The sequence below is a fragment of the Capricornis sumatraensis genome, chromosome 1 (assembly GCF_032405125.1).
Source record: "Capricornis sumatraensis isolate serow.1 chromosome 1, serow.2, whole genome shotgun sequence".
Taxonomy (NCBI): domain Eukaryota; kingdom Metazoa; phylum Chordata; class Mammalia; order Artiodactyla; family Bovidae; genus Capricornis; species Capricornis sumatraensis.
In genome coordinates, this window is record NC_091069.1 from 33665836 (window position 1) to 33681459 (window position 15624).

General features: G+C 47.2%; 1 protein-coding gene across 1 annotated transcript in view; it reads right to left on the bottom strand.

Moving 5' to 3' along the window:
- CIB4 (calcium and integrin binding family member 4) overlaps positions 1–15624 on the bottom strand; it is a 52981-nt gene that overhangs the window by 178 nt on the left and 37179 nt on the right. The window contains exons 4-6 of the mRNA XM_068986651.1: positions 9218–9359; positions 2193–2302; positions 1256–1344 (exon numbers count right to left, since the gene is read on the bottom strand). Of these exons, the coding sequence (XP_068842752.1) occupies positions 1256–1344; positions 2193–2302; positions 9218–9359 (341 nt within the window). The remainder of the gene's footprint in view (positions 1–1255; positions 1345–2192; positions 2303–9217; positions 9360–15624) is intronic.

Sequence of the window (15624 nt, forward strand, 5' to 3'; positions counted from 1 at the left end):
TTTGAGCAGCTCCAGAATGCTAAGGCTGTCACAACCTTGTGGTGCTGGAGCCAGTGGAGAGAAAGGGGAGTGATTCAAAGAAAACACTCAAGGCAGACAGGATTGCAGCCTCAGTTGTGTGCCGGGCTGTTATAGAAGAAGAGGATCAAGTGGGGTGGTCCAAGTGTGGACAGTCTTTCTCTAAAAGAGCCCCTGAGCAGCCATATTGGAAGGGAGGGCCATCTCCTCCAGCCAAGTGATTGGAAGAGGGCCGGACACCTGCCTGGACTGGCCAATCAGATTCTTGGGGAATTCAGTCAGAGCCAAGGGACATTCACTGAGGGTCACTGGGAGCCAAAGAGCTATAAACTTGACTGCTGTGTGAAAGCCACATTTGGTCTCACGCCTAGCAAAGCAGAGATTTCTGGTTGTATATAAAGCAAAGACCAGAGCTGCTGAGGACAGAGGCAGAGACTCTGGGCTCCCAACTGGGCGCTCCATGAGGTCTAGCTGGTTTTGTTCATTTTTGATTGGTTAAACCATTTTGAATGGGCATTTGTCCTTGCTGTCACCTAGGCTGATGACCAAGGGCAGAACAGGGTGCAGGAACAGCAGACGCAGGCAAACATGGAATTCGGCGCGAGAAGACTGCCCTAGCAGGCTGGTCCTCGTGCCATGGGCTGCCCTCAGTGGTGGTGTACTTCCTACAACCGGAGGGACCCAAATGAAACTGTTAAACACAGACAATATGGAGATGGCCAATTGTCCAGAAGTGTCTGGACCGGATATGACCCTTACGGCCCCTTTTCACCTGAGTTCTCTGAGCTCCATCACGGGCATATTCACTGTCTGCCCCGCCCCCACCCGGCTTCGGTGCCAGTCCCCAGCTCCAGGTGGCCACTGGAAGTTGTAGGGGGAGGGGAGCAGGACTAACAGTGGCAAAGGCGACTCCCCAGGTCAGTCCTGCAGCCCAGCAGACTTTGCGTTGTCTGGAGAGGGACAGTACCTGAAGTCTGGACCATCCGCGTCGCTTGCAATGCCTGAACTGCAATCTCCCCTTTGCGTTTTGAAACCCCACGCCCTGTCTCTTTCCAGGTTACCTCATTTCTCAGAAGTTCCAGGATTGCTGATTCTGAAAGAATCTGCAAAGTGCCCTGGAAACTCATGACCTCATTGGGAAGACTGAGGTGCTCTGCTGGCTCAGGGAGACTGGGGGCGGGGAATCTTCCTGTCCCACCCACTAGGCTGGGCATCCCCCTACTCCAGAACACCTTACTTCATGAAATCTGGAGATTTGGCCATTGCGTGTTCAAACTCTGAGAAAGACAGCATATTGTCGTTGTCCAGATCCGACTCATTCAGGACCTGGACAGGGGTGCAAAAGGAGCCAGAATGTAGAGAATCAGAAAGTGAGATGGGGGTGCAGTGGTCGGGGGCAGGGACCACATGCTGAGTGTTACCACAAGCCAGGCTCTCTGCCCGGTGCTTAGCAACCCTAGAGTCCCCTGGGGGCAGGTTCTCCGCTCCCTGCCTCCACTCCCACCCCCGTCCTGCCCCAGACAAGGACACAGAGGTGCAGAGAGATGAGGTTGTGTGCACTGCTGTCTGGGACCTTGTGGGCTGATCTCATTGTGGGCAAGAGTCCTCTTGGTGTTTCCAGCACAAACTTGGCAGTGAGAACGGGTGTGGGGGTGGTGGACAGGGTGACACCCCCACCCGCTCCTGTCCCCAGTCACAGGCAGGGGCGCTGCTCTGCAACGTGCAGTCAGGGTGGGATGCAGCTGGGCGCCCCCATGGTTTTATCTTTGCTCCTAGTTCCCATCCAGACCAGAGAGTTCTCATAGTCTTAGGACAGATGGGCCCAGGGCTGCCTTCGTGTCCTCTGGATGGCCACTTGGGGACATCTGGGCATTGTGTGGTGCTGTTATAGTGTGGGCAAGGGGACGTTGTGATGTGTCCATCTGAGGCTGCGCTGCTGTTGGCCCACCTGCCTGCAGTGACTGCAGTGTTGGTGGGAAGGCCCCTTGGATGGGGCGCTTGGGCTACTGCTCTGGGGACCCAGGAAGGGAGGCATGATCCTGGAGGCAGGACAGAAACTGGGGGTAGTTGTTTCTAGCAAGTGTGCATCCCCCAGACCCCCTCATTCACCTGCCATCAAGAGGCTTCCAGTGGTGGCCGGACCCACCCCCCGCCCCGCAGCCCTGGGCACACACATGGCTGGTGAGGTCGGTCAGCAGGTCTTCTGACATGTCGTCACTGTTGAGCAGCCGGAGGATGATCCTCTGCAAGTCCTCCTCATCAATGAAGCCGTTCTCATTAAAATCTGCCAAGAGGAGGTGGGGCCTCAAAGGGAGTCCTGGGGCCAGGGCACCGGCTGGAACCTGCAGGCTCCCACCAGCCTCTGGGATGCCCCGAGTAGCCCAGCTCTGCCAGGTGGGCCTAGAAGGTGATACTCGGGGGGACCTAGGCAGGCCTAAGGGTGGGGAGTTGTAGCAACAGAAGGCAGGTTCAATTCTAGATCTCGTGATGACCGTTGAATATGAAACCCGCAAACCTTAGGAACTGTGTAATATCCCACATTGAAGAATGACAGCTAGAGCTAACTTGGGCCCAGAGTGGAGGAATGAGTTTGCTGGTGTCACGGGGACCCTTCGGGGGTGGAGCCAAGACCTTGGTCTCTGTTCTCCAAGGAAGAGTGTGGACATAAAAGTCCAGTTGAGCACCTCACTCAGGCAGGTGGCTCTCCCCTGGCTGAATGGTAATCAGCCACAGGGACTGGACGCTAAAGCTCATGATGTTCATCTAAGCATGCCCCACATGGCTTTGCTGTGACACACCACGGGCGATGGATCAGAGCCAGTGGGAGAGAGGCAGAGGGGCTTGGGAGGGGCCAGCGTCCAGACCGGAGGGAGTGGGGCTCTGCAGTGACCTTGCGCTGCGGGCAAGAAGCCCTGCAGCCTCTCCTGAGACCCTTCCCCCCACCCCACCCCCGACAGTGTTTCCAGAGGTCCTGCTGGCCCAGCTCCCGTATGCAGAGACTGCGGCAAAGCAACATGGCTTTGATGCCAAGCCATCTGAAAACAGAATAATTTGCTGGAGTAAAGTGTAGCCCTGGACAGCTCCCCTCCTTTGGGGATGCCAGGGCAGAACTGCCTGGGTAAGGGCTGAGGGCTGGGAGCTCTGGGCTACCCGGCAGCCCATGTGGCCTCAGAAGCCTCATGTCCCATGTTCTTGGCCACTTTGGGGAGAGAGGAGGGCTCTTCTTGCTGTTTCCCAGCAATGAGGGAGATGAGCGAGTTGGTGGGCTCAGCCTTCAGGGGTCCCCCAAATTCTCTGACCGTCATCATCTCGATCTGTCATGTTACTTCTCGCAATTTACAAAGTACTTTCACAAGATTAGCTTATTTGCGTGAGTGAGGTAAGGCAGGCCTTCACCACTCTTCCCACGGGAACTGAGGTTGCCTCCCTCACCACTCCCAGCCACTAGCATCCCCATGTCAGATCAAAGCCATGTTGCTTTGCTGCAGTCTCTGCATATGGGAGCTGGGCCAGCAGGACCTCTGGAAGATCAGCCACTGGTGCCATGGCAGCTGTCTGAGGGTAATTCACAGCTGGTGGGAGCGTGCTGACCCAAGCAGAAGAGCAGTGCTGGGATGCTGGTCTCTGACAGGTAGAAAGTCTCCCCAGAGATGCTGAGAGAAGAGGATGGATCAGGTGGAGGCCAGGACGGTCCCTCAGAGCAGAGACTGGAGGCCAGGAGGTATGTCCTGGGTAGGTGTGGCTGGCTGGCTGGACTTGAGCGACAGCCATTCGCCCTTTCCTTCTTCCTAACAGAACTGCAATTCTTGTTTATGTCCAGCTTAAAATACACAGCCTCCCAGTCCCCCTTGGGGCTATGTGTGACCATGTAACAGTTCTGGCCAATGAAGTTATAGCCAAAGTTTGCTGGGTGGAGCTTCCAAGAAAGTTTGTTAAAGAAGAGTAGATGTCATCTGTGTGTTTCAATGTCCATTTTGTCCTTATCCCCTCTCCCATCTCCTTTTCTCCCTGACTGGGATGACGAGATACCTGTAGGCACAGAATATATCTTGAGACTCTGAGGACGGCAGTCCCATTAAAGATGGGAGACTAGGAGGCTTGAAGGATCCAGGGCCCTTGATTGCCTCCTGGAGCCATTACCTCAGCTCTGGACTGCCTGAATCCAGGATTTCTTTTTTTTTCAAACAAGGATGCTCTTACAAGTAACTGAATGCAGTCCTAACTGATATAGTAGGTCAGAGCAGTAGTAACTCTTCAGCACTTTTTTTTACCTTTTTTTTTTTTAGAATCCTGCAGGGAGCTTTCAAAAAGCATATCAACCAGGGCATACCCAATGCCATCACATCAAGTTTCTGCAGATGGGGCCCAAGTGTAGGTCTTGAAAACTCCCCGGGTAATTCCAATGTCGTCCATGCTGTAGTCCACAGAGATCTACTCTTTGTAGATCACAGAGAGTTGGACATGACTCATCAACTGAACAACAGCGATTCCAGTATTGGCCACATTGGAAAATCAGTGGGTTAGAGCCATGCTTCTGAAACTTTCAGGCGCAGAGGAATCATCTGGGAGTCTTGTTCAAAGGTAGATTCTGATTCGGTAAGTGGACACTGAGGCCTGAGAGTCTACACTTCGAGCAAGCTCTCTGGCAATGATGCTGCTGCTGGTATCTAGGCCACAGTTGGTGTAATGAGGGGTTAGAACACTGAGTTAGGTCTTCAGACTGGCTAAGGACGGTTGCTGGGGCCATCACATCGTCATCCTCTCTTCTCTTTTCTTTCTCCTTTTCTTTCCCTTCTTTTTAGTCCTCCTCTTCTTCCTTCATTCCTACCACTACCACCTCAAGTTATACAGCAGCCATCACGGGCCAGGCACCAGGCTCAGAGATTCACACGTCCTGTCTTCAGTCCTGCTGACAGCTCTGTAAGGCAGCAAATCTTCTGAGCCAGAAGAGAATTCAGATTTGCCTGAGTCTAACTGATGAAGCCTTGGAGTTTATGAATCCCTAGGCATCTATTTGCACCACTGATTTGCATGAAGCCTCTGTGCTTTTTGCTTTTGCACTGGAGCTCAGAAAGGAAGGAAACTGTTCAAGGGGCCCCTGGAGGTGGGCAGGGGGAGAAGATACAAGGACAGTGTAGGGGACTGGAGTTGTCTGCTTCTTGATGTGACCTGAGGACCCTGCCTGACCTCTCAGGAGGGAGGACCTTCCCCCCATTCTTGAGCTGAAGATGTTTGAGCTCCTATGTCTTGAGGGAACTCATCTAGCTCCCTGAAGTTTTGGTGGTTTTGTTTGTTTAGCTCTAGAAACAATGGAAACACAGCTGAGACAGATATCTTTTGGAACATCTCCCCAGCCTACACTGCCATCTCTGAGCAGCATCTCAGCTCCCAGTGTTTGGCCTCAGAAGCCACGTTTATTTATGTGACTCTGCTTCTTCTTGGTGGTGGATGACTGGACAAGCTTGGTCACCTAACCCAAGGGCAGCTGGATCTCTGGTTTCGCGGAGCCAGTAAGCATCTCCTGAGAAAACGGAAATGAGAGACAGAGATGCTTGTGGCCCGTCAGTCAGAGTGAAGCCCATAGGTCATGTGAAGGCTGGGGTAGTCATCTTTGGTCCATAGGCACAGACGCATAAAAATTGGATCTGCAGAAGGAGAAGGTGCGCAGAGAGAAACAGAGATAAGAGACTAGGCAGGGACAGAGAGAAAAGGAGAAAGGAGCTCCCTGGTTTCCTGAGCACTTTCCAGCTGCATTTGAGGCCCTCGGGAAACCTGCTTCACTTCTGCCATGGATTCCACGCTGCTTATGGTGGACAAACTCTAGTGCCTTCCCTCCTTCATGATCTGCTCTTCTTGGTGTTCATGCTTTTGTCTAATCGACTCGCCCATCTAGTGTGTGTGGGGACTTACATCTAAGCAGCAGGATTTGGCAACAGATGAGACGTCTATAATATATGTTATACTGCCAGCAGTCTGGCCCAAGAGACTCCCTAGCTGTCTTGGAAGAAGCAACTAGCCACGTTGGGAGGCCCATGTGACTAGGAGCATAGACCACCCTCTGGAAACTGAGGGCAGGATGCAGGCGGTAGCCAGCAAAAGGCCAGGGCTCTAAGTTCTATTGTTGCTGTTCAGTCGCTCAGTCATGTCCATGAATTCTGCCAAAAACTGGAGTGAACTTGTAAGTGGGTTCCTCCCCTGTCAATCATTCTTCAGGTGAGATTGCAGCCCAGCCAAAACCTTGATTGCAATCTTGTGAAACCCTAAGCTGAGGACCCGACCAAGCTGTGCCCAGACTCCTCACCCACAGAAATTGTGAGATTCTAAGTATGTTTCATCTAAAGCCATTACGTTTGTGGTGACTTCTTACACAGCAGTGGAAAACTAATACACTGCTGCTCTTCCTCGGTTGCCTTTTACACAGGTAACTTCATGTTACTTGCACAGGTAAGACAAGAGCACCTAGTCTGGGTCAGCATTTTCCACCCAGAAGTGCTGGCCCATCCTGAAGAGTACTCACAGGAGATGGAAGAGGCTAGAGATAGCTCAGCAAGTGCTCTGCGGTGGAAGGCCCGACAGAAAGTGTCAGCGCTCATGAACTAGAATGCTGTGGATAGCTTGGAAATCCCTGGGGACTCCCAGCAATACTTGGGGTAAGGAAGGAGGAATAATACTGAATGGACTATTAAGCCAACTGAATTTGGGTCTGTGATTTCATTTGTACCTACCCTGCTTAATGTTCACTGCAAATTTGTGTCTCATATCACATTTAGGACATTTGAGGCCGTTATTTCTGCAGATGTCCTTTCTGCCCTGCTTGTTCTTTCCTCTCCTGAGATGTCAGCTGGCTATTTGTTAGCCTTCCTATTGCCCTTCATGTCCCTCAGGGTCTGATTCTTTTTTCTCATCATATTTTTCTTCTCTGTTCTTCAGATTAGGTTATATTCTATTGATCAGTCTTCAGGTTTACAGACTCTTTCCTCTCATCTTGATTCTTCTTCTGCTGCTGCTGCTGCTGCTGCTAAGTCACTTCAGCCGTGTCCGACTCTGTACAACCCCATTGGCGGCAGCCCACCAGGCTCCACCGTCCCTGGGATTCTCCAGGCAAGAACACTGGAGTGGCCTTGAGTCTCCTGCTAAGCCCAAATGGTAGATTTTTATTTCAGATATTTTATTTTTGAGTTCTGTATTTTCCATTTGATCCTTATAGTTTCTATTTTTCTAGTGAGAATTTCTATCCTTTCATTCATTAGGAACCCATTTTCTTTTATATCATTGGGAATGATTATAATAACTGTTGGAAGATACTTATCAGCTAATTCCAACATCTGGCTCATATCAGAGTCAGTCCTCACTCTTGGGAATGTATCATTTTTCATTTAAAAAATGCTAAATACTGAATAATTTTATTGTATCTTAGTCATTATAAATGTTTTATGTAGAAACTGTGGATTCTGTTCTATTCTTCCAAAGAGTGATGAATTTTCTATTCTAGTGGGCAATCCCTATCACTCAGGGACCTTGTAAAATGCAGTGGCAGCTCAACTCTCCATTCAGTTCTTTCTTCCTTACCTGAGCTGCTTTAAGTTCATCCTGGTATATATGGTTTAGAGGTCAGAATGAGATTTGGCTCCTTCTGACTTTCTTTCATGGAGAAGGCAATGGCAACCCACTCCAGTACTCTTGCCTGGAAAATCCCATGGACGAAGGAGCCTGGTAGGCTGCAGTCCATGGGGTCGCTGAGTCGGGCATGACTGAGCGACTTCACTTTCACTTTTCTCTTTAATGCACTGGAGAAGGAAATGGCAACCCACTCCAGTGTTCTTGCCTGGAGAATCCCAGGGACGGGGGAGCCTGGTGGGCTGCCGTCTATGGGGTCGCACAGAGTCGGACACGACTGAAGCGATTTAGCAGCAGCAGCAGCAGAATTTCTTTCATGGACTCTCCCTTCTTTTCACTTTTGAGGGGAAAGGTGTCCCAAACTCTCTGATTTTTGAAGTCAGAAAGAGATCAGGGTTTCTATTAGTCCTGTATGACGCCACTTATTGAAGCTCAACTTCAGCCTGGAAAAGTACAAAACTAAAAGTTAGGGGAGGGGGGTGGAGAGCTGTTCAGTACCATTTCTTTTTTTCACGTGTTAAATCTATGCTTTCCATGGCTATGCAGTGCCTTGAGGTAGTTGATTTTTACATTTTGTTTAGAGTTTATAGTTGCTTTTGGCTGATTCGACAGTATGATAGGAGCTTACTCAGGTTTTCTCTGTAGGGAAACATGATTTCATATGTGTTTACTGGATACTAAGCCTGAAGACATATCAAATACAAAAATATCATTAAGCCCCTTTTACATGATAGATGAGACACTGAGACTTCATAGGTCCCTCTGGCTTAAATCCCCTTCACTCCATTCTATCCAAGCCCACTTGGCTGAGGCAGGAATAAGAGGGTTGGCGTCCACCATGTGGGGACTGGGTGGGAGGAGCCGGTAGAAAAGGAAGACAGGCGAGACGACAAATTATACAAGCCTAAATGTACAAGTCCTTTGGCCCAAGGGGTTGTCAAGATGAGCTTGAAGCCTTGCATGTGATCTGTTTGAAGGCTTTGTTTCTTTCCTTTTGGTTCCTTTTGAGGATTTCCAGGGCCCCAGATGTGCTAGGGGTCCATGAGGCTGAAAAGTAGAATTTTAGCAGAGCTTTGTGGCTCCCTGACAAGATCAGAGGCATAACGTGTCATGGGACCTCAGAGATGATCTCTCTCGACTTGCTCATTTTTAAGATGAGGAAACCGAGGCTCTAAAAAGTAAACCTATTTGCCCAAGATTTCTCAGCTATTTAGTGGCTGAGCTAGTTTCAGTGTTTAAATCTCTTAACTTTTACAGAACAAGCATAACCCCCTCATGCCCATATACAGTCCTCTCTTTCTCTTTCTGGCCTGCCCTTGCTGCTATATGGAATATCAGCACCAGTGACTCCATTTGCCTCTCTCTGGTGACATGGAAGGGAAGTCATCAATCCATTAGAGCTGGACTTCTCAACCATTAAGAAAAAAAGCAAAGGTCTACAGTACTTGAGAAGTATAATACCCCTCATACTCAAGTAATCCCCAACGACCAGCCTCAGACCAATGCACTGATGCTGATGGCTTCCAGACGTGGTGTTTACTCTGTGGCCCTTGCCCCACCACGCAGTCCCCACAGCACCCACCATAGATGCGGAAGGCGTACTCTATCTTGAGGCTGGGGCAGGCCTGCTCGCTGAACACAGACGCCATGCCCAGCACATCCTCAAAGGAGAACACATTGTTGTGGGAGAACACTCTGCAGATTCGGTCTCTGAAAGGGTTGACCTGTAGGTGGGGAGGGGGAGAAAGAGGCAGGAGGCTTGTCAGGTTCATGGCTCCCAGGGCCTCATTAATCCATTAGAAGCACAGTGTCCTGGAAAGCAAGAGCAACAACCTAAATACTGGAGGAGATGTGAAGTCAATGAGCCAGGATCATGGACATGATCGAGGGTACCTAGGATGAAGAACCACACTTAACATCACTCTCCCCACTGTTGCCTTCTCCTGCAGGTACTTTCCAAAGGCTCATTTTTTGGTTGTTTTTCTTTTTTAAATGTTTATTAATTTACATGTAAAATTTGGAAAACACCCCCCCCATAATATTAAAAATGGGATAACTATTTTTCCTGATTCACTCTCCATGTTTAACTACTATTAACGTATTGATGTAGAAGTCAGACCGACCCAGGTTTCAGTCCTGGCTTCACTGTTTACTAGTGATCATTTTACATAATCTCCAGAGCCTAAGATTTCTCCTCCACAAGATCGGGTGGGATAATACTATGCCTACTGAATAGGTCTGTTGTGAGGATTAAACAGGATAGGTTTAAAGTTGCATGTGTGTGTGCTCAGTTGCTTCACTCAAGGCCAACTCTTTGCAGCTTTATGGACTGTAGCCTTCCAGGCTCCTCTGTCCATGGGATTCTTCAGGCAAGAATACTGGAGTGGGTTGCCAGGCCCTCCTCTGGGAGATCTTCCTGACCCAGGGATTGAACTCATGTCTCTTACATCTCCTGAATTGGCATTAGGTTCTTTACCACTGACCCCATCTGGAAAACCCTAAAGTTGCACAATAAATAACACTCAACAGATGGTAGTCCTAAGTTGGTATACAACTACTACAAGATATTATTTTAAGTTGGTATACAGCTGCTACAAGATATTATAATTTGTATAGCAGTTTTCATTTTTAAACCAACTAGTTCTCAAATTTGAGTCCCAAATGAGGAAGCGTCATGTGATTTTAGAAACCCTGATTTCTCTAAAGTGGGCCTGGCCAGGGTCATTCATGAGAGGGCTCTTCTGAGCTGGCACCACAAGGTTCTAAGCCATGTCTCAACCAGCTCAGTGGCAGCTCATGAAGGCCACCTTGCTGTTCTCTCTCTAGCCCCCAGGAATGGGCAGGTGGGATGGGCTTTGGGGATGGGCAGATTTAAGGAGAGTTAAAGGCACAGAACAATCTTGGGAATATTTAAAAGTAACATATTCATCTTTGGCACTCTCCTCCTCCTGCTCTCTGTGTTTCTTATCCATCCCCACCTAGTGGGACTCCTTGGCTCACAATTGCTCAGAAATCCAGCCTCTGTCTACTCTAATCTCATCCTATTTCTGGTAGGCCTTATCAGATACCAGCTTTGCTTCTGGTGTCCCAGACTGACCCTTATCACTCCCTTCTCATCAACTAAAATTCCATTTCCTTAGATGCATCTCAGCTAAGAAAGCTATTTGATTCTGCAAATTCACACAGCAAATTCTCCATCTTCCAAAGTTTTGATTAGTGGAAACAAACCTTTAGTTGATTTTTCTAGTCCCCTTTGACTGACAAGGTACGCTTCTTGCAAAAGGAGTGGTTCCATAGTACACACACCGTATCAGCTCCCTCACTGGACCCCAGCCCCAGCCTGTCTGGGCCCATGACCTTGTCTATCACTCCTCAGAGCTGCCCTGGCTTCAGCCAGTGCTTTGCTCTCTGGTTTTAATGTTTCCACTTTGGAGACATTCATCATGAACATTTCTGTTTTATTTCTTTTGAACTCAGCTACAATATGAAAGTCTATGGTTTAATTCTATTTGGTGTATGCACTTGAGATGGGAGAGAGGACATTCTGAGTCTTCTCCCATGACTGTGTAGATCTCTAGCCTTAATGAGCATACCGGTTATCTGAGGTCCTTCTTGAACACATGAATTGTAACGCCTGCCCTCAGAGATCCTGTTTTAGAAGATCTGAGGCACAGCCCAGAATAATGGATTGAATTGCATCTCGTCCCAATTTTATATGTTGAGGTTCTGACCCTGAATAGCTCAGAACGTGACCTCATTTGGAAATATGGCCATTGCAGATGTGGTTAGTTAAGGGCATGTTAGGTCTAGGGTGGGCCCCAGATCTAACATGAATGGTGTTTCTATAAAATGGGAAATCTGGACACAGACACACTTAGTCAGGGGGAACATCACATAAAGATGAAGGCCGAGATCTGGGTGACACAGGCAGAAGCCAAGGAATGCCAAATATTGCCGGAAACTTCTGCAAGCCAGGAGAGAGGGGTGGAAAAGATTCTTCCTCCCAGCTCTCAAAAGCAACCAGCCTTGCAGACACCTTGATCCTCAGGCTTCCAGCCTCCAGAAAGTGAGATAACACATTTCTGTCTAATCTACATAGTTGTGATACTTTGTGATGGCAGCCTTAGTAAACCAATACACTGAGAAATCTGCATTGTAAATAGGATTTTCAACTGACAGGATTAATCTCATATATGTATACTTAAATTTGTTTCAGGAGTGGCCAGAGTCCAGGTGAATCTGGGCTGTGCTGCTAGGTCTTCCAAACTAGCTCCTGTTTCCTCTGTCCATTCACTTCCATGCTCCCTAGAAAGCTCGGTTTGCCTGCCTCAAATGGATCCTGAGAAGAGCTATCTAGAGTGATGTATTCTAGGTCACATCCATGTAGCTAAGTGGCTTTACAGATTACTTTGCCAAATTGTAACTAAATTAACTCTCGCAAATGGATAGGTGGCTTAACAAGATTCCTGCAAGGAAACCACAATTGAAGATAATGCTTACAATGCAAATGCAAGTGAACAAGAAAATGTCAGGGCAGATACCTCTCGTACTTAAAATGCGAGTTCTTCTCTATGAGGTAGAAACAATGAGAATACAGTCAGATGTAATGGGAAGTCCCATCTCCAGTTCTGTTCTCCTGCACTTAGATCAATAAGCTCACTGCCTAAGCATCTATCCACCCATGAATGAGATACCAGCCCTTCCCTGGGGGTTGCCCCTACTTCTTGGCTTTACTGGGAGTGATGTGGATTGTTGTTCAGCCACTCAGCTGTGTCCGACTCTTTGAGACCTCATGAGCTGCAGTACGCCAGGCTTCCCTGTCCTTCACCATCTCCTGGAGCTTGCTCAGACTCAAGTCCATTGAGTCAGTGATGCTATCCAACCATCTCTGTTGTCCTCTTCTCCTCCTGCCCTCAATCTTTTCCAGCATCAGGATCTTTTCTAATGAGTCAGTTCTTCGCATGAGGTGGCCAAAGTATTGGAGCTTCAGCTTCAGCATCAGTCCTTCCAATGAATATTCAGGGTTGATTTCCTTTAGGATGGACTGGTTGGATCTCCTTGCAGTCCAAGGGACTCTCAAGAGTCTTCTCTGCTGCTGCTGCTGCTGCTAAGTCACTTCAGTCGTGTCCGACTCTGTGCGACCCCATAGACAGCAGCCCACCAGGCTCCCCCATCCCTGGGATTCTCCAGGCAAGAATACTGGAGTGGGTTGCCATTTTCTTCCCCAATGCATGAAAGTGAAAAGTGAAAGTGAAGTCGCTCAGTCTTACCCGACTCTTAGCGACCCCATGGACTGCAGCCCACCAGGCTCCTCTGTCAGCACCCGCATCAGTTCTTCGACACTCAGCCTTCTTTATAGTCCAACTCTCACACCCATATGTGACTACTGGAAAAACCATAGCTTTGACTAGATGGACCTTTGTTAACAAAGTAATGTCTCTGCTTTGCAATATGCTGTCTAGGCTTGTCATAGCTTTTCTTCCAAGGAACAAGCGTCTTCTAATTTCATGGTTGCAATCATCATCTGCAGTGATTTTGGAATCCAAGAAAATAAAGTCTGTCACTGTTTCCACTGTTTCCCCACCTATTTGCCATGAAGTGATGGGACTGGATGCCATGAACTTAGTTTTTTGAATGTGGAGTTTTAAGCCAGGTTTTTCACTCTCCTCTTTCACCTTCATCAAGAGGCTCTTTAGTTTCTCTTTGCTTTCTGCCAGAAGGGTGATGTCATCTGCATATCTGACGTTATTGATATTTCCCCCGGCAATCTTGATTTCACATGTGCTTCATCCAGATCAGCATTTTGCATGATGTGCTCTGCATATAAGTTAAATAAACAGGGTGACCAGTGAACCAGTTCATTGTTCTGTGTCTGGTTCTGTTGCTTCTTGACCTGCTTATAGGTTTCTCAGGAGGCAACTTAGGTGGTCTGGTATTCCCATCTCTTCAAGAATTTTCCACAGCTTGTTGTGATCCACACAAAGGCTTTAGCATAGTCAATGAAGCAGAAGTGGATGTTTTTTCTGGAATTACTGGGAGTGATGGGGGAGGAAGAATAATTGCCAGGAAGTCAATTCATTCCTCCTTAGATCCGTATCACATGACTATTATCCACCTACACACACCCCCCCACCCTCACCCCCCGACACACACACACCTTGTCTCGTAGAGACTGGGAACCCGGCTGTCGGTGTGGTACCTGCTGGTAGCAAGAATAGTGAATGAACACAACATGATGACCACAGATTCTATTGGAAGATGCAGAGAAAATTTTGCTGAAGGTGTACAGAAATATGCATTAGAACAAATTTCACAAAATGTATTAAATAGTTGAAGAAAATGCGGCTGTTTCTAACATGGTGTTCCTAGATTCTGTTTCAATAATGAAACACACGAGGAACCACATTTCTGTGAGCCACTAAAGGGAAGAGGCGATGTGTACTGAACAGTGCATTACTTCCTAAATAAAGACATCATTTATGAGAAAATTTGTCTGAGTGTAATCACTGATAGAGTGGCTGCTTCCTGATGAAAATGGATTCTGGGTAGGGGTGCAAGGATGTTGATACGCGTGAAACTACTCCCTGCAGAATTTCCTTCAGGCTACTGCAGTCAAGAGCTCAAATCCAGATATATACAAGTGCTGTGGGATGCATTGGTGTGATCAGTTTTTTTTTTTTAATATAGTAAAACTTATAAAATGATTTATAATCAGAAGGAAAATGACTATGAAAATATTTTGAACCACCAAGAGGCTTGTTGGTTATCTTCTGGCAGTGCACTTAAAATAGTCATCAGAGTTAAAGAGGATGTATTCTTGTACAAAAAGACAAGTAAGTGTTCGAAATTTGGTGAGCTTTTTCTGAGGACAAGTGGCTGTTGGCAGTTTGCTACCTCAGAGATATCCACCAAAACATGAACTCAAATTCTTCTGACTCTTCAAGGGAAAGGTGACTCATTATAACAATGAGTGAGAAAGTGTTTGATTTTCCAAAGAAACTTATGCTTTGAAGAGAATGTTTTGAAAATGAGACTTTTGTTGTTGACAACCTGTTATCTCCTGTGATCACCTATAAAGATGTTTCTGTCTGCATATCTGAAAATATTAGAAACATATTTTTCTAATCTGTTTGAAGGTGGTCCAAGTAAAGAGTAGATATTCAGTCCATTTGTTAAAAATCTAACAAGTGGATATACAATATGCAATGCTTTCCAATTAGCTTATAAGAGCCCCTGACTGACGTAATGGAAGATGGGCATCAACTAGCTTAATTTCAATCAAAAGTCTTTAATTGGTGGTTGGGGTCGAAAATGAGTACCATAATTTAATGTAGCTAGTGATACATCCTTTTCCTTGGATCAACCACTTCAGCCATTAAAAACAAACCCAGCTAGACCAGACTCCTAAATGGCTCTCTGTCTCAAAGTGTTAAAGCAAGATTCCAAAAAGAAATGAAACATATTCAATTGCTTCCCCAACACTGTTATTAATTATAAGCAAACAATAAAATTGTGAAAGGAGGAAATGTTGTTATATAAAGTAAAGGAGAATTTATTTTTAAAAATTTTACATAGGGAATTCCCTGGTGGTCCAGAGGTTAAGATTCTACCTCCAATGTCCAGTGTTTGGTGGGTTCAGTCCCTGGTCAGAACACAAGAACCCACAAACAGTGTGGTGCAGATAAAATATACATATATATTTCACATATTTAACTTTTAATTTTGCATGTTTATTTCATAACATTTAGTACTGTAGTAAAGGCATAAAATTTATAAGTGAATATATGCCTATTATGGGTGCATACTCCATATTATTTTATTGCTGAGGGTGCATGATCAAAAATGTCTGGAGATCTCTGATCTAGACTAACCCCCTCATAATCACAGATCTGGAAATGAGGCCCTGAAGGGGAAGCAGGGAATGGGGAGAGCAACTTGCCCAAGGTCACTCAGCCAACGAGCCCAGCCTAGGATCTTTTGAGTCTGCCT